General features: G+C 24.7%; 1 protein-coding gene across 1 annotated transcript in view; it reads right to left on the minus strand.

Moving 5' to 3' along the window:
• Window positions 1-311: 311 nt before the first annotated feature.
• LOC143227582 (ribosome biogenesis protein NOP53-like) overlaps window positions 312-22,117 on the minus strand; it is a 63,957-nt gene continuing 42,151 nt past the window's right edge. The window contains exons 9-11 of the mRNA XM_076459012.1: window positions 18,384-18,570; window positions 622-698; window positions 312-493 (exon numbers count right to left, since the gene is read on the minus strand). Of these exons, the coding sequence (XP_076315127.1) occupies window positions 433-493; window positions 622-698; window positions 18,384-18,570 (325 nt within the window). The 3' untranslated portion in view covers window positions 312-432. The remainder of the gene's footprint in view (window positions 494-621; window positions 699-18,383; window positions 18,571-22,117) is intronic.

The raw sequence follows: 22,117 nt of genomic DNA on the forward strand, positions 1-22,117 counted from the left end.
GTAATTGTTAACTTTATATTATTTGCATCCAGCATGATGTTGCATTGACTGTCTGGAATTTTGTTGTTGTTTTTAAAAATAAATCAAAAATTTCAATTTAATGTGAAACTAATAATAGTTCTTTATTTAAGTATAAAGTGAGTATTGGACATGATGAAACCATCTTTCAATGAAATGTCTTATACACTAGAATGCCAATAGTGTATGGGTGCTTTACTGGATGATTCACATGTATCCAACCTGATTTGAGACTGGTTGTTTGGCAGTATGGTTGATGAATTTGACAGAAGTACAAGACATTTTCTGTTTAAAAACTTGTAAAAAAAATTCTAGCCAGTTGAGTCTTCTTAGATATTCTGCAGATAAATAAACACATTTTTTACAACAAAATTTATTCACCTTTCTAACCTAGATTTTCAAACAAAAATTCAACTATTTAAACTCTCGGTGGCTTCTCTTCTCTAATTTCTTCAACTTGTATTTTCGTTTCATCCTGCAAGAAAATTTATATAAAAAAATCAATATGGCAGTTTTTTTTCCATACACAGCAAGTAATTTTCAATAACTCAAAAATTTTTAAACAGAAATCTCTTACAATGGTTACTGGATATAAAATCTTACTTTTGTCTAACTCTGGGTTCAATAATGTTTCTCTTCTGAAAACTCTTGTATCGATCCTCTAATATATTTCCATCAACCTGTAAAGACAAGGCTAGGGATTAGCTGATAAAAATATAAATGTTCCATTCCTTATTATCTAACATAAAACCTTTTACTTTATTCACCTAATATATATACACACACACAAGTAAATATTAAAGTAAGATCTATTATTTAAAACCTGCTAATGAAAATTAATATTTTATATCAAACATACCTGCTGTGTACAGTTGTAAGATTGTACTATATAGAAAGGAATAAATAAAAACACTGTACCATACAGTATGAGAGAACTGTTACAAACATTATAAGAATATTAAAAATCATGTGTTTAACATGAAAGTTACTATTAAAAATATTGTACACCACATGAAAGAATTATTACAAATATTACACAAAACATAAAGGTACTATTAAAAATATTGTACACCACATGAAAGAATTATTACAAATATTACATATAACATAAAGTTCCTATTAAAAATATTGTACACCACATGAAAGAATTATTACAAATATTACATATAACATAAAGTTCCTATTAAAAACATTGTACACAAAATATAAAGGTGCTATTAAAATATTGTATACCACATGAAAGAATTATTACAAATATTACATATAACATAAAGATACTATTAAAGATATTGTACATCACATTAAAGAATTATTACACATATTAAATATAACAAAGGTATATTAAAAATATTGTACACCACATCAAAGACATATTACAAATATTACATATAACAAAGTTACTATTAAAAATATTGTACATAAAATATTACTATTAAAATATTGTACACCACATGAAAAAATTATTACAAATATTACATATAACGAAGTTACTATTAAAAATATTGTACATAAAATATTACTACTAGAAATATTGTACACCACATGAAAGAATTATAACAAATATTACACAAAACATAAAGGTACTATTAAAATTTTGTACACCACATGAAAGAATTATTACAAATATTACACAAAACATAAAGGTACTATTAAAAATATTGTACACCATATGAAAGAATTAATACAAATATTACATATAACATATAGTTCCTATTAAAAACATTGTACACAAAATATAAAGGTGCTATTAAAATATTGTATACCACATGAAAGAATTATTACAAATATGACATAACAAATTTACTATTAAAAATATTGTACACCAAATAAAGAGGTACTACTAAAAATATTGTACACCACATTAAAGAATTATAAGAAATATTACACAAAACATAAAGGTACTATTAAAAATATTGTACACCACATGAAAGAATTATTACAAATATTACACAAAACATAAAGGTACTATTAAAAATATTGTACACCATATGAAAGAATTAATACAAATATTACATATAACATAAAGTTCCTATTAAAAACATTGTACACAAAATATAAAGGTGCTATTAAAATATTGTATACCACATGAAACAATTATTACAAATATTACATATAACAAATTTACTATTAAAAATATTGTACACAAAATATAATGGTGCTATTAAAATATTGTATACCACATGAAAGAATTATTACAAATATTACATATAACATAAAGGTACTATTAAAGATATTGTACATCACATTAAAGAATTATTACACATATTAAATATAACAAAGGTACTATTAAAACATTGTACACAAAATATAAAGGTACTATTAAAACATTGTACACCACATGAAAGAATTATAACAAATATTACACAAAACATAAAGGTACTACTAAAAATATTGTACACCACATGAAAGAATTATAACAAATATTACACATAACATAAAGGTACTACTAAAAATATTGTACACCACATGAAAGAATTATAAGAAATATTACACAAAACATAAAGGTACTATTAAAAATATTGTACACCACATGAAAGAATTATAACAAATATTACACAAAACATAAAGGTACTACTAAAAATATTGTACACCACATGAAAGAATTATAACAAATATTACACAACATAAAGGTACTACTAAAATATTCTACACCACATGAAAGAATTATAAGAAATATTACACAACATAAAGGTACTACTAAAATATTGTACACCACATCAAAGAATTATAAGAAATATTACACAAAACATAAAGGTACTATTAAAAATATTGTACACCACATGAAAGAATTATAAGAAATATTACACAAAACATAAAGGTACTATTAAAAATATTGTACACCACATGAAAGAATTATAAGAAATATTACACAAAACATAAAGGTACTATTAAAAATATTGTACACCACATGAAAGAATTATAAGAAATATTACACAAAACATAAAGGTACTATTAAAAATATTGTACACCACATGAAAGAATTATTACAAATATTACATATAACATAAAGTTCCTATTAAAAACATTGTACACAAAATATAAAGGTGCTATTAAAATATTGTATACCACATGCAAGAATTATTACAAATATTACATATAACATAAAGGTACTATTAAAGATATTGTACATCACATTAAAGAATTATTACACATATTACATATAACAAAGATACTATTAAAACATTGTGCACAAAATATAAAGGTACTATTAAAACATTGTACACCACATGAAAGAATTATTACAAATATTACATATAACAAATTTACTATTAAAAATATTGTACACAAAATATGGAGGTACTGTTAAAAATATTGTACGCCTCACATGAAAGAATTATTACAAATATTACATATAACATAAAGGTACTATTAAAAATATTGTACACCACATGAAAGAATTATTACAAATATTACATATAACATAAAGTTCCTATTAAAACATTGTACACAAAATATAAAGGTTAACTATTAAAATATTGTATACCACATGAAAGAATTATTACAAATATTACATATAACATAAAGATACTATTAAAGATATTGTACATCACATTAAAGAATTATTACACATATTAAATATAACAAAGGTACTATTAAAAATATTGTACACCACATGAAAGAATTATTACAAATATTACATATAACAAAGTTACTATTAAAAATATTGTACACCACATGAAAAAATTATTACAAATATTACATATAACTTGAAGTTACTATTAAAAATATTGTACATAAAATATTACTACTAGAAATATTGTACACCACATGAAAGAATTATAACAAATATTACACAAAACATAAAGGTACTATTAAAATTTTGTACACCACATGAAAGAATTATTACAAATATTACACAAAACATAAAGGTACTATTAAAAATATTGTACACCATATGAAAGAATTAATACAAATATTACATATAACATAAAGTTCCTATTAAAAACATTGTACACAAAATATAAAGGTGCTATTAAAATATTGTATACCACATGAAACAATTATTACAAATATGACATAACAAATTTACTATTAAAAATATTGTACACCAAATAAAGAGGTACTATTAAAAATATTGTACACAAAATATAAAGGTACTATTAAAAATATTGTACACCACCATCTAAAAAAAATTATTACAAATATTACACATAACATAAAGGTACTACTAAAAATATTCTACACCACATGAAAGAATTATTACAAATATTACACAAAACATAAAGGTACTATTAAAAATATTGTACACCATATGAAAGAATTAATACAAATATTACATATAACATAAAGTTCCTATTAAAAACATTGTACACAAAATATAAAGGTGCTATTAAAATATTGTATACCACATGAAACAATTATTACAAATATTACATATAACAAATTTACTATTAAAATATTGTACACAAAATATAATGGTGCTATTAAAATATTGTATACCACATGAAAGAATTATTACAAATATTACATATAACATAAAGGTACTATTAAAGATATTGTACATCACATTAAAGAATTATTACACATATTAAATATAACAAAGGTACTATTAAAACATTGTACACAAATTATAAAGGTACTATTAAAACATTGTACACCACATGGAAAGAATTATAACAAATATTACACAAAACATAAAGGTACTACTAAAATATTGTACACCACATGAAAGAATTATAACAAATATTACACAAAACATAAAGGTTACTACTAAAATATTGTACACCACATGAAAGAATTATAAGAATATTACACAAAACATAAAGGTGCTACTAAAATATTGTACACCACATGAAAGAATTATAAGAATATTACACAACATAAAGGTTACTACTAAAATATTGTACACCACATGAAAGAATTATAAGAAATATTACACAAAACATAAAGGTACTATTAAAAATATTGTACACCACATGAAAAAAATTATAACAAATATTACACATAACATAAAGGTACTACTAAAAATATTGTACACCACATGAAAGAATTATAAGAAATATTACACAAAACATAAAGGTACTATTAAAAATATTGTACACCACATGAAAGAATTATAAGAAATATTACACAAAACATAAAGATACTATTAAAAATATTTTACACCACATGAAAGAATTATAAGAAATATTACACAAAACATAAAGGTACTATTAAAAATATTGTACACCACATGAAAGAATTATTACAAATATTACATATAACATAAAGTTCCTATTAAAAACATTGTACACAAAATATAAAGGTGCTATTAAAATATTGTATACCACATGAAAGAATTATTACAAATATTACATATAACATAAAGGTACTATTAAAGATATTGTACATCACATTAAAGAATTATTACACATATTACATATAACAAAGATACTATTAAAACATTGTACACAAAATATAAAGGTACTATTAAAACATTGTACACCACATGAAAGAATTATTACAAATATTACATATAACAAATTTACTATTAAAAATATTGTACACAAAATATGGAGGTACCGTTAAAAATATTGTACGCCACATGAAAGAATTATTACAAATATTACATATAACATAAAGGTACTATTAAAAATATTGTACACCACATGAAAGAATTATTACAAATATTACATATAACATAAAGTTCCTATTAAAAACATTGTACACAAAATATAAAGGTGCTATTAAAATATTGTATACCACATGAAAGAATTATTACAAATATTACATATAACATAAAGATACTATTAAAGATATTGTACATCACATTAAAGAATTATTACACATATTAAATATAACAAAGGTACTATTAAAAATATTGTACACCACATCAAAGAATTATTACAAATATTACATATAACAAAGTTACTATTAAAAATATTGTACATAAAATATTACTATTAAAATATTGTACACCACATGAAAAAATTATTACAAATATTACATATAACGAAGTTACTATTAAAAAAATATTGTACATAAAATATTACTACTAGAAATATTGTACACCACATGAAAGAATTATAACAAATATTACACAAAACATAAAGGTACTATTAAAATTTTGTACACCACATGAAAGATTATTACAAATATTACACAAAACATAAAGGTGCTATTAAAATATTGTACACCATATGAAAGAATTAATACAAATATTACATATAACATAAAGTTCCTATTAAAAACATTGTACACAAAATATAAAGGTGCTATTAAAATATTGTATACCACATGAAACAATTATTACAAATATGACATAACAAATTTACTATTAAAATATTGTACACCAAATAAAGAGGTACTATTAAAATATTGTACACAAAATATAAAGGTACTATTAAAAAATATTGTACACCACACGAAAAAATTATTACAAATATTACACATAACATAAAGGTGCTACTAAAATATTCTACACCACATGAAAGAATTATTACAAATATTACACAAAACATAAAGGTGCTATTAAAATATTGTACACCATATGAAAGAATTAATACAAATATTACATATAACATAAAGTTCCTATTAAAAACATTGTACACAAAATATAAAGGTTAACTATTAAAATATTGTATACCACATGAAACAATTATTACAAATATTACATATAACAAATTTACTATTAAAAATATTGTACACAAAATATAATGGTGCTATTAAAATATTGTATACCACATGAAAGAATTATTACAAATATTACATATAACATAAAGGTTACTATTAAAGATGTTGTACATCACATTAAAGAATTATTACACATATTAAATATAACAAGGTTACTATTAAAACATTGTACCTGGAATTATAAAGGTACTATTAAAACATTGTACACCACATGAAAGAATTATAACAAATATTACACAAAACATAAAGGTTACTACTAAAAATATTGTACACCACATGAAAGAATTATAACAAATATTACACAAAACATAAAGGTACTACTAAAATATTGTACACCACATGAAAGAATTATAAGAAATATTACACAAAAACATAAAGGTGCTACTAAAAATATTGTACACCACATGAAAGAATTATAAAATGTTACACAACATAAAGGTACTACTAAAATATTGTACACCACATGAAAGAATTATAAGAAATATTACACAAAACATAAAGGTACTATTAAAAAATATTGTACACCACATGAAAAAATTATAACAAATATTACACATAACATAAAGGTACTACTAAAAATATTGTACACCACATGAAAGAATTATAAGAAATATTACACAAAACATAAAGGTACTATTAAAATATTGTACACCACATGAAAGAATTATAAAAATATTACACAAAACATAAAGATACTATTAAAAAATATTTTACACCACATGAAAGAATTATAAGAATATTACACAAAACATAAAGGTACTATTAAAATATTGTACACCACATGAAAGAATTATTACAAATATTACATATAACATAAAGTTCTATTAAAACATTGTACACAAAATATAAAGGTGCTATTAAAATATTGTATACCACATGAAAGAATTATTACAAATATTACATATAACATAAAGGTACTATTAAAGATATTGTACATCACATTAAAGAATTATTACACATATTACATATAACAAGATACTATTAAAACATTGTACACAAAATATAAAGGTACTATTAAAACATTGTACACCACATGAAAGAATTATTACAAATATTACATATAACAAATTTACTATTAAAATATTGTACACAAAATATGGAGGTACTGTTAAAAATATTGTACGCCACATGAAAGAATTATTACAAATATTACATATAACATAAAGGTATATGTTAAAAATATTGTACACCACATGAAAGAATTATTACAAATATTACATATAACATAAAGTTCCTATTAAAAACATTGTACACAAAATATAAAGGTGCTATTAAAATATTGTATACCACATGAAAGAATTATTACAAATATTACATATAACAAAGTTACTATTAAAAATATTGTACACCACATGAAAAAATTATTACAAATATTACATATAACGAAGTTACTATTAAAAATATTGTACATAAAATATTACTACTAGAAATATTGTACACCACATGAAAGAATTATAACAAATATTACACAAAACATAAAGGTACTATTAAAATTTTGTACACCACATGAAAGAATTATTACAAATATTACACAAAACATAAAGGTACTATTAAAAATATTGTACACCATATGAAAGAATTAATACAAATATTACATATAACATAAAGTTCTATTAAAAACATTGTACACAAAATATAAAGGTGCTATTAAAATATTGTATACCACATGAAAGAATTATTACAAATATGACATAACAAATTTACTATTAAAAATATTGTACACCAAATAAAGAGGTACTATTAAAAATATTGTACACCACACGAAAAAAATTATTACAAATATTACACATAACATAAAGGTACTACTAAAAATATTCTACACCACATGAAAGAATTATTACAAATATTACACAAAACATAAAGGTACTATTAAAAATATTGTACACCATATGAAAGAATTAATACAAATATTACATATAACATAAAGTTCTATTAAAACATTGTACACAAAATATAAAGGTGCTATTAAAATATTGTATACCACATGAAACAATTATTACAAATATTACATATAACAAATTTACTATTAAAAATATTGTACACAAAATATAATGGTGCTATTAAAATATTGTATACCACATGAAAGAATTATTACAAATATTACATATAACATAAAGGTACTATTAAAGATATTGTACATCACATTAAAGAATTATTACACATATTAAATATAACAAAGGTACTATTAAAACATTGTACACAAATTATAAAGGTACTATTAAAACATTGTACACCACATGAAAGAATTATAACAAATATTACACAAAACATAAAGGTACTACTAAAAATATTGTACACCACATGAAAGAATTATAAGAAATATTACACAAAACATAAAGGTACTACTAAAAATATTGTACACCACATGAAAGAATTATAAGAAATATTACACAACATAAAGGTACTACTAAAATATTGTACACCACATGAAAGAATTATAAGAAATATTACACAAAACATAAAGGTACTATTAAAAATATTGTACACCACATGAAAGAATTATAAGAAATATTACACAAAACATAAAGGTACTATTAAAAATATTGTACACCACATGAAAGAATTATTACAAATATTACATATAACATAAAGTTCCTATTAAAAACATTGTACACAAAATATAAAGGTGCTATTAAGATATTGTATACGACATGCAAGAATTATTACAAATATTACATATAACATAAAGGTACTATTAAAGATATTGTACATCACATTAAAGAATTATTACACATATTACATATAACAAAGATACTATTAAAACATTGTACACAAAATATAAAGGTACTATTAAAACATTGTACACCACATGAAAGAATTATTACAAATATTACATATAACAAATTTACTATTAAAAATATTGTACACAAAATATGGAGGTACTGTTAAAAATATTGTACGCCACATGAAAGAATTATTACAAATATTACATATAACATAAAGGTATATGTTAAAAATATTGTACACCACATGAAAGAATTATTACAAATATTACATATAACATAAAGTTCCTATTAAAAACATTGTACACAAAATATAAAGGTGCTATTAAAATATTGTATACCACATGAAAGAATTATTACAAATATTACATATAACAAAGTTACTATTAAAAATATTGTACACCACATGAAAAAATTATCACAAATATTACATATAACGAAGTTACTATTAAAAATATTGTACATAAAATATTACTACTAGAAATATTGTACACCACATGAAAGAATTATAACAAATATTACACAAAACATAAAGGTACTATTAAAATTTTGTACACCACATGAAAGAATTATTACAAATATTACACAAAACATAAAGGTACTATTAAAAATATTGTACACCATATGAAAGAATTAATACAAATATTACATATAACATAAAGTTCCTATTAAAAACATTGTACACAAAATATAAAGGTGCTATTAAAATATTGTATACCACATGAAAGAATTATTACAAATATGACATAACAAATTTACTATTAAAAATATTGTACACCAAATAAAGAGGTACTATTAAAAATATTGTACACAAAATATAAAGGTACTATTAAAAATATTGTACACCACACGAAAAAAATTATTACAAATATTACACATAACATAAAGGTACTACTAAAAATATTCTACACCACATGAAAGAATTATTACAAATATTACACAAAACATAAAGGTACTATTAAAAATATTGTACACCATATGAAAGAATTAATACAAATATTACATATAACATAAAGTTCCTATTAAAAACATTGTACACAAAATATAAAGGTGCTATTAAAATATTGTATACCACATGAAACAATTATTACAAATATTACATATAACAAATTTACTATTAAAAATATTGTACACAAAATATAATGGTGCTATTAAAATATTGTATACCACATGAAAGAATTATTACAAATATTACATATAACATAAAGGTACTATTAAAGATATTGTACATCACATTAAAGAATTATTACACATATTAAATATAACAAAGGTACTATTAAAACATTGTACACCACATGAAAGAATTATAACAAATATTACACAAAACATAAAGGTACTACTAAAAATATTGTACACCACATGAAAGAATTATAACAAATATTACACAAAACATAAAGGTACTACTAAAAATATTGTACACCACATGAAAGAATTATAAGAAATATTACACAAAACATAAAGGTACTACTAAAATATTGTACACCACATGAAAGAATTATAAAAATATTACACAACATAAAGGTGCTACTAAAATATTGTACACCACATGGAAAGATTATAAAATATTACACAAAACATAAAGATACTATTAAAATATTGTACACCACATGAAAGAATTATAAGAAATATTACACAAAACATAAAGGTACTATTAAAAATATTGTACACCACATGAAAGAATTATTACAAATATTACATATAACATAAAGTTCCTATTAAAAACATTGTACACAAAATATAAAGGTGCTATTAAAATATTGTATACCACATGAAAGAATTATTACAAATATTACATATAACATAAAGGCACTATTAAAGATATTGTACATCACATTAAAGAATTATTACACATATTACATATAACAAAGTTCCTATTAAAAACATTGTACACAAAATATAAAGGTGCTATTAAAATATTGTATACCACATGAAAGAATTATTACAAATATTACATATAACATAAAGATACTATTAAAGATATTGTACATCACATTAAAGAATTATTACACATATTAAATATAACAAAGGTACTATTAAAAATATTGTACACCACATCAAAGAATTATTACAAATATTACATATAACAAAGTTACTATTAAAAATATTGTACATAAAATATTACTATTAAAATATTGTACACCACATGAAAAAATTATTACAAATATTACATATAACGAAGTTACTATTAAAAATATTGTACATAAAATATTACTACTAGAAATATTGTACACCACATGAAAGAATTATAACAAATATTACACAAAACATAAAGGTACTATTAAAATTTTGTACACCACATGAAAGAATTATTACAAATATTACACAAAACATAAAGGTACTATTAAAAATATTGTACACCATATGAAAGAATTAATACAAATATTACATATAACATAAAGTTCCTATTAAAAACATTGTACACAAAATATAAAGGTGCTATTAAAATATTGTATACCACATGAAAGAATTATTACAAATATGACATAACAAATTTACTATTAAAAATATTGTACACCAAATAAAGAGGTACTATTAAAAATATTGTACACAAAATATAAAGGTACTATTAAAAATATTGTACACCACACGAAAAACATTATTACAAATATTACACATAACATAAAGGTACTACTAAAAATATTGTACACCACATGAAAGAATTATTACAAATATTACACAAAACATAAAGGTACTATTAAAAATATTGTACACCATATGAAAGAATTAATACAAATATTACATATAACATAAAGTTCCTATTAAAAACATTGTACACAAAATATAAAGGTGCTATTAAAATATTGTATACCACATGAAACAATTATTACAAATATTACATATAACAAATTTACTATTAAAAATATTGTACACAAAATATAATGGTGCTATTAAAATATTGTATACCACATGAAAGAATTATTACAAATATTACATATAACATAAAGGTACTATTAAAGATAATGTACATCACATTAAAGAATTATTACACATATTAAATATAACAAAGGTACAATTAAAACATTGTACCTGGAATTATAAAGGTACTATTAAAACATTGTACACCACATGAAAGAATTATAACAAATATTACACAAAACATAAAGGTACTACTAAAAATATTGTACACCACATGAAAGAATTATTACAAATATTACACAAAACATAAAGGTACTACTAAAAATATTGTACACCACATGGAAAGAATTATAAAAAATATTACACAAAACATAAAGGTGCTACTAAAAATATTGTACACCACATGAAAGAATTATAAGAAATATTACACAACATAAAGGTACTACTAAAATATTGTACACCACATGAAAGAATTATAAGAAATATTACACAAAACATAAAGGTACTATTAAAAATATTGTACACCACATGAAAAAAATTATAACAAATATTACACATAACATAAAGGTACTACTAAAAATATTGTACACCACATGAAAGAATTATAAGAATATTACACAAAACATAAAGGTTACTATTAAAAATATTGTACACCACATGAAAGAATTATAAGAAATATTACACAAAACATAAAGGTACTATTAAAAATTATTGTACACCACATGAAAGAATTATTACAAATATTACATATAACATAAAGTTCCTATTAAAAACATTGTACACAAAATATAAAGGTGCTATTAAAATATTGTATACCACATGAAAGAATTATTACAAATATTACATATAACATAAAGGTACTATTAAAGATATTGTACATCACATTAAAGAATTATTACACATATTACATATAACAAGATACTATTAAAACATTGTACACAAAATATAAAGGTACTATTAAAACATTGTACACCACATGAAAGAATTATTACAAATATTACATATAACAAATTTACTATTAAAAATATTGTACACAAAATATGGAGGTACTGTTAAAAATATTGTACGCCACATAAAAGAATTATTACAAATATTACATATAACATAAAGGTACTATTAAAAATATTGTACACCACATGAAAGAATTATTACAAATATTACATATAACATAAAGTTCCTATTAAAAACATTGTACACAAAATATAAAGGTGCTATTAAAATATTGTATACCACATGAAAGAATTATTACAAATATTACATATAACATAAAGATACTATTAAAGATATTGTACATCACATTAAAGAATTATTACACATATTAAATATAACAAAGGTACTATTAAAAATATTGTACACCACATGAAAGAATTATTACAAATATTACATATAACAAAGTTACTATTAAAAATATTGTACATAAAATATTACTATTAAAATATTGTACACCACATGAAAAAATTATTACAAATATTACATATAACTTAGTTACTATTAAAAAATATTGTACATAAAATATTACTACTAGAAATATTGTACACCACATGAAAGAATTATAACAAATATTACACAAAACATAAAGGTACTATTAAAATTTTGTACACCACATGAAAGAATTATTACAAATATTACACAAAACATAAAGGTACTATTAAAAATATTGTACACCATATGAAAGAATTAATACAAATATTACATATAACATAAAGTTCCTATTAAAAACATTGTACACAAAATATAAAGGTGCTATTAAAATATTGTATACCACATGAAAGAATTATTACAAATATGACATAACAAATTTACTATTAAAAATATTGTACACCAAATAAAGAGGTACTATTAAAAATATTGTACACAAAATATAAAGGTACTATTAAAAATATTGTACACCACACGAAAAAAATTATTACAAATATTACACATAACATAAAGGTACTACTAAAATATTGTACACCACATGAAAGAATTATAAAATATTACACAAAACATAAAGGTACTATTAAAAATATTGTACACCACATGAAAGAATTATTACAAATATTACACAAAACATAAAGGTACTATTAAAAATATTGTACACCATATGAAAGAATTAATACAAATATTACATATAACATAAAGTTCCTATTAAAAACATTGTACACAAAATATAAAGGTGCTATTAAAATATTGTATACCACATGAAACAATTATTACAAATATTACATATAACAAATTTACTATTAAAAATATTGTACACAAAATATAATGGTGCTATTAAAATATTGTATACCACATGAAAGAATTATTACAAATATTACATATAACATAAAGGTACTATTAAAGATATTGTACATCACATTAAAGAATTATTACACATATTAAATATAACAAAGGTACTATTAAAACATTGTACACAAATTATAAAGGTACTATTAAAACATTGTACACCACATGAAAGAATTATAACAAATATTACACAAAACATAAAGGTACTACTAAAAATATTGTACACCACATGAAAGAATTATAACAAATATTACACAAAACATAAAGGTACTACTAAAAATATTGTACACCACATGAAAGAATTATAAGAAATATTACACAAAACATAAAGGTACTATTAAAAATATTGTACACCACATGAAAAAAATTATAACAAATATTACACATAACATAAAGGTACTACTAAAAATATTGTACACCACATGAAAGAATTATAAGAAATATTACACAAAACATAAAGGTACTATTAAAAATATTGTACACCACATGAAAGAATTATAAGAAATATTACACAAAACATAAAGGTACTATTAAAAATATTGTACACCACATAAAAGAATTATAAGAAATATTACACAAAACATAAAGGTAGTATTAAAAATATTGTACACCACATGAAAGAATCATTACAAATATTACATATAACATAAAGTTCCTATTAAAAACATTGTACACAAAATATAAAGGTGCTATTAAAATATTGTATACCACATGAAAGAATTATTACAAGTATTACATATAACATAAAGGTACTATTAAAGATATTGTACATCACATTAAAGAATTATTACACATATTACATATAACAAAGATACTATTAAAACATTGTACACCACATGAAAGAATTATTACAAATATTACATATAATAAATTTACTATTAAAAATATTGTACACAAAATATGGAGGTACTGTTAAAAATATTGTACGTCACATGAAAGAATTATTAGAAATATTACATATAACATAAAGGTACTATTAAAAATATTGTACACCACATGAAAGAATTATAAGAAATATTACACAAAACATAAAGGTACTATTAAAAATATTGTACACCACATGAAAGAATTATTACAAATATTACATATAACATAAAGTTCCTATTAAAAACATTGTACACAAAATATAAAGGTGCTATTAAAATATTGTATACCACATGAAAGAATTATTACAAATATTACATATAACATAAAGGTACTATTAAAGATATTGTACATCACATTAAAGAATTATTACACATATTACATATAACAAAGATACTATTAAAACATTGTACACAAAATATAAAGGTACTATTAAAACATTGTACACCACATGAAAGAATTATTACAAATATTACATATAACAAATTTACTATTAAAAATATTGTACACAAAATATGGAGGTACTGTTAAAAATATTGTACGCCACATGAAAGAATTATTACAAATATTACATATAACATAAAGGTACTATTAAAAATATTGTACACCACATGATAGAATTATTACAAATATAACACAAAACATAAAGGTACTATTCATGTTATGTACAACTGTTACGTGTGTAAAACTGTTGTACATAACATGAATAGACTATTTAAAATATTGTATTTTGAGCATTACAAAATTGCATGGAATATTAAACATTATGCTATGAACACTAAACATTATATATATAATTTGTATTTCATATTGCTTGTACATTTCAGATTTCCTGCTTGTCTGACATTAACATCTATTCAAGCTGGATAGATCTTGTAATGTCTGACATCAACATCTATTTAAGCTGGATAGATCTTGTACTGTCTGACATCAACATCTATTTAAGCTGGATAGATTTCGTACTGTCTGACATCAACATCTATTTAAGCTGGATAGATCTTGTACTGTCTGACATTAACATCTATTTAAGCTGAATAGATCTTGTACTGTCTGACATCAACATCTATTTAAGATGGACAGATCTTGTACTGTCTGACATTAACATCTATTTAAGATGGACAGATCTTGTACTGTCTGACATTAACATCTATTTAAGATGGATAGATCTTGTACTCTCTGACATCAACATCTATTTAAGATGGACAGATCTTGTACTGTCTGACATTAACATCTATTTAAGCTGGACAGATCTTGTACTGTCTGACATTAACATCTATTTAAGATGGACAGATCTTGTACTGTCTGACATTAACATCTATTTAAGCTGGATAGATCTTGTACTGTCTGACATCAACATCTATTTAAGCTGGATAGATCTTGTACTGTCTGACATCAACATCTATTTAAGCTGGATAGATCTTGTACTGTCTGACATCAACATCTATTTAAGCTGGATAGATCTTCTACTGTCTGACATTAACATCTATTTAAGCTGGATAGATCTTGTACTGTCTGACATCAACATCTATTTAAGCTGGATAGATCTTGTACTGTCTGACATCAACATCTATTTAAGCTGGACAGATCTTGTACTGTCTTACATTAACATCTATTTAAGCTGGATATCTCTTGTACTGTCTGACATTAACATCTATTAAAGATGGACAGATCTTGTACTGTCTTACATTAACATCTATTAAAGATGGACAGATCTTGTACTGTCTGACATTAACATCTATTTAAGCTGGATAGATCTTGTACTGTCTGACATTAACATCTATTTAAGCTGGATAGATCTTGTACTGTCTGACATTAACATCTATTTAAGCTGGATAGATCTTCTACTGTCTGACATCAACATCTATTTAAGCTGGATAGATCTTGTATTGTCTGACATTAACATCTATTTAAGCTGGATAGATCTTGTACTGTCTGACATCAACATCTATTTAAGCTGGATAGATCTTGTACTGTCTGACATCAACATCTATTTAAGCTGGATAGATCTTGTACTGTCTGACATCAACATCTATTTAAGCTGGATAGATCTTCTACTGTCTGACATTAACATCTATTTAAGCTGGATAGATCTTGTACTGTCTGACATCAACATCTATTTAAGCTGGATAGATCTTCTACTGTCTGACATTAACATCTATTTAAGCTGGATAGATCTTCTACTGTCTGACATTAACATCTATTTAAGCTGGATAGATCTTGTACTGTCTGACATTAACATCTATTTAAGCTGGATAGATCTTGTACTGTCTGACATTAACATCTATTTAAGCTGGATAGATCTTGTACTGTCTGACATTAACATCTATTTAAGCTGGATAGATCTTGTACTGTCTGACATTAACATCTATTAAAGATGGACAGATCTTGTACTGTCTGACATTAATATCTATTTAAGCTGGATAGATCTTGTACTGTCTGACATCAACATCTATTTAAGCTGGATAGATCTTGTACTGTCTGACATCAACATCTATTTAAGCTGGATAGATCTTGTACTGTCTGACATCAACATCTATTTAAGCTGGATAGATCTTCTACTGTCTGACATTAACATCTATTTAAGCTGGATAGATCTTGTACTGTCTGACATCAACATCTATTTAAGCTGGATAGATCTTCTACTGTCTGACATTAACATCTATTTAAGCTGGATAGATCTTCTACTGTCTGACATTAACATCTATTTAAGCTGGATAGATCTTGTACTGTCTGACATTAACATCTATTTAAGCTGGATAGATCTTGTACTGTCTGACATTAACATCTATTTAACCTGGATAGATCTTGTACTGTCTTACATTAACATCTATTTAAGCTGGATAGATCTTGTATTGTCTGACATTAACATCTATTTAAGCTGGATAGATCTTGTACTGTCTGACATTAACATCTATTTAAGCTGAATAGATCTTGTACTGTCTGACATTAACATCTATTTAAGCTGGATAGATCTTGTACTGTCTGACATTAACATTATTTCAGATCCTGACACATTAATCACATGATAGCAATATACAAAACCTTCACAGAACGAAGGTTCCCAGTTAACTCTTCAGTCAAATTTAACTCCAAGTCTTGTTCTTTAAACTTGTATTTTCCTAATCTTAGTGGTCTGTACAACTTCCCTGCTAACATTTGTTGTTTACGTTGTTGACGGGCCTTGGACATTTCCTCCAATGATGAAATATCACGTTTAATGCTTCGAAGTCTACAAAACAACAAAATAAATACATCAAAATCATAACCACTATCCTCAACATACACACACCAAACTGTCAGTCATCTACTGTTAACAAGGTAAAAACAGCAGTGCTTTACAAATATTCACTATAATACATACATAGCTTTTCAGCATGAATAATGAAATTAGCATTACCCATACATAGTTTATACATCTAACATTACAATGTTTGTTTAGATTATTCTGTGTCAGGAGAGATAACACTCTTATAGACAGTGGTTTATACATCTAACATTACAATGTTTGTTTAGATTATTCTGTGTCAGGAGAGATAACACTCTTATAGACAGTGGTTTATACATCTAACATTACAATGCTTGTTTTGGTTATTCTGTGTCAGGAGAGATAACACTCTTATAGATAGTGGTTTATACATCTAACATTACAATGTTTGTTTAGATTATTCTGTGTCAGGAGAGATAACACTCTTATAGATAGTGGTTTATACATCTAACATTACAATGCTTGTTTTGGTTATTCTGTGTCAGGAGAGATAACACTCTTATAGACAGTGGTTTATACATCTAACATTACAATGTTTGTTTAGATTATTCTGTGTCAGGAGAGATAACACTCTTATAGATAGTGGTTTATACATCTAACATTACAATGCTTGTTTTGGTTATTCTGTGTCAGGAGAGATAACACTCTTATAGACAGTGGTTTATACATCTAACATTACAATGTTTGTTTAGATTATTCTGTGTCAGGAGAGATAACACTCTTATAGATAGTGGTTTATACATCTAACATTACAATGCTTGTTTTGGTTATTCTGTGTCAGGAGAGATAACACTCTTATAGATAGTGGTTTATACATCTAACATTACAATGTTTGTTTAGATTATTCTGTGTCAGGAGAGATAACACTCTTATAGATAGTGGTTTATACATCTAACATTACAATGCTTGTTTTGGTTATTCTGTGTCAGGAGAGATAACAACACTTATAGACAGTGGTTTATACATCTAACATTACAATGCTTGTTTTGGTTATTCTGTGTCAGGAGAGATAACACTCTTATAGATAGTGGTTTATACATCTAACATTACAATGTTTGTTTTGGTTATTCTACGTCAGGTGAGATAACAACACTTATAGACAGTGGTTTATACATCTAACATTACAATGTTTGTTTAGGTTATTCTACGTCAGGTGAGATAACAACACTTATAGACAGTGGTTTATACATCTAACATTACAATGTTTGTTTAGGTTATTCTACGTCAGGTGAGATAACAACACTTATAGACAGTGGTTTATACATCTAACATTACAATGTTTGTTTAGGTTATTCTACGTCAGGTGCGATAACAACACTTATAGACAGTGGTTTATACATCTAACATTATAATGTTTGTTTAGGTTATTCTGTGTCAGGAGAGGTAACAACACTTATAGACAGTGGTTTATACATCTAACATTACAATGTTTGTTTAGGTTATTCTACGTCAGGTGAGATAACAACACTTATAGACAGTGGTTCATACATCTAACATTACAATGTTTGTTTAGGTTATTCTGTGTCAGGAGAGGTAACAACACTTATAGACAGTGGTTTATACATCTAACATTACAATGTTTGTTTAGGTTGTTCTGTGTCAGGAGAGATAACACTTATAGACAGTGGTTTATACATATAACATTACAATGTTTGTTTAGGTTATTCTGTGTCAGCAGAGATAACAACACTAATAGACATTGGTTTATACATCTAACATTACAATGTTTGTTTAGGTTATTCTGTGTCAGCAGAGATAACAACACTAATAGACATTGGTTTATACATCTAACATTACAATGTTTGTTTAGGTTATTCTGTATCAGCAGAGATAACACTTATAGACAGTGGTTTATACATCTAACATTACAATGTTTGTTTAGGTTATTCTGTGTCAGCAGAGATAACAACACTTATAGACAGTGGTTTATACATCTAACATTACAATATTTATTTAGGTTATTCTGTGTCAGCAGAGATAACACTTTTATAGACAGTGGTTTATACATCTAACATTACAATGTTTGTTTAGGTTATTCTGTGTCAGGAGAGATAACACTTATACACAGTGGTTTATACATCTAACATTACAATGTTTGTTTAGGTTATTCTGTGTCAGCAGAGATAACAACACTTATAGACAGTGGTTTATACATCTAACATTACAATGTTTGTTTAGGTTATTCTGTATCAGCAGAGATAACAACACTTATAGACAGTGGTTTATGCATCTAACATTACAATGTTTGTTTAGGTTATTCTGTATCAGCAGAGATAACACTCTTATAGACAGTGGTTTATACATCTAACATTACAATGTTTGTTATGTTATTCTGTATCAGCAGAGATAACACTCTTATAGACAGTGGTTTATACATCTAACATTACAATGTTTGTTTAGGTTATTCTGTGTCAGGAGAGATAACAACACTTATAGACAGTGGTTTATACATCTAACATTACAATGTTTGTTTAGGTTATTCTGTGTTAGTTGGTTTGGCATTTTATGGTACAAGGCAACTTGGCTATCTGTGCCAAACATCTGGTAAAAAGTTAAAATTAAAGTAAAATTATTAAAATTTATAAAAAGGAAATTAAAGTAAAACAAAAGAAAGTTTAATTTTTGAATTAAAAACATTCATCAACTTTTTTAACCATGGAGGTCAAAAGACTTTTCACGTTGTTTGAAAATGATTCTTTTGGAGGCACAGAGTGATCCATCTCCCACTGTAGTTATGGAATGAAGTGCAGCAGCATACATCTGAGATGGAGTGGTAGACAGCAACTTTTGAGCCTCGGGGTAAGTAATGTTTTATACATCTGAGATGAAGACAGGAACTTTCGAGACTCAGGGTAACTAATGTTTTATACATCTGAGATGAAGACAGCAACTTTCGAGCCTCAGGGTAACTAATGTTTTATACATCTGAGATGAAGACAGCAACTTTCGAGCCTCAGGGTAACTAATGTTTTATACATCTGAGATGAAGACAGCAACTTTCGAGCCTCAGGGTAACTAATGTTTTATACATCTGAGATGAAGACAGCAACTTTCGAGCCTCAGGGTAACTAATGTTTTATACATCTGAGATGAAGACAGCAACTTTCGAGCCTCAGGGTAACTAATGTTTTATACATCTGAGATGAAGACAGCAACCTTCGAGCCTCATGGTAAGTAATGTTTTATACATCTGAGATGAAGACAGCAACTTTCGAGCCTCATGGTAAGTAATGTTTTATACATCTGAGATGAAGACAGCAACTTTCGAGCCTCAGGGTAACTAATGTTTTATACATCTGAGATGAAGACAGCAACTTTCGAGCCTCAGGGTAACTAATGTTTTATACATCTGAGATGAAGACAGCAACTTTCGAGCCTCAGGGTAACTAATGTTTTATACATCTGAGATGAAGACAGCAACTTTCGAGCCTCAGGTTAACTAATGTTTTGAATCATTTTGAGACACTGCACCTCTTTTTCTTCCAACCACTTAGAACTAAAGTAGGATGGG

The sequence above is a fragment of the Tachypleus tridentatus genome, chromosome 9 (genome assembly GCF_004210375.1).
Source record: "Tachypleus tridentatus isolate NWPU-2018 chromosome 9, ASM421037v1, whole genome shotgun sequence".
Lineage (NCBI taxonomy): Eukaryota > Metazoa > Arthropoda > Merostomata > Xiphosura > Limulidae > Tachypleus > Tachypleus tridentatus.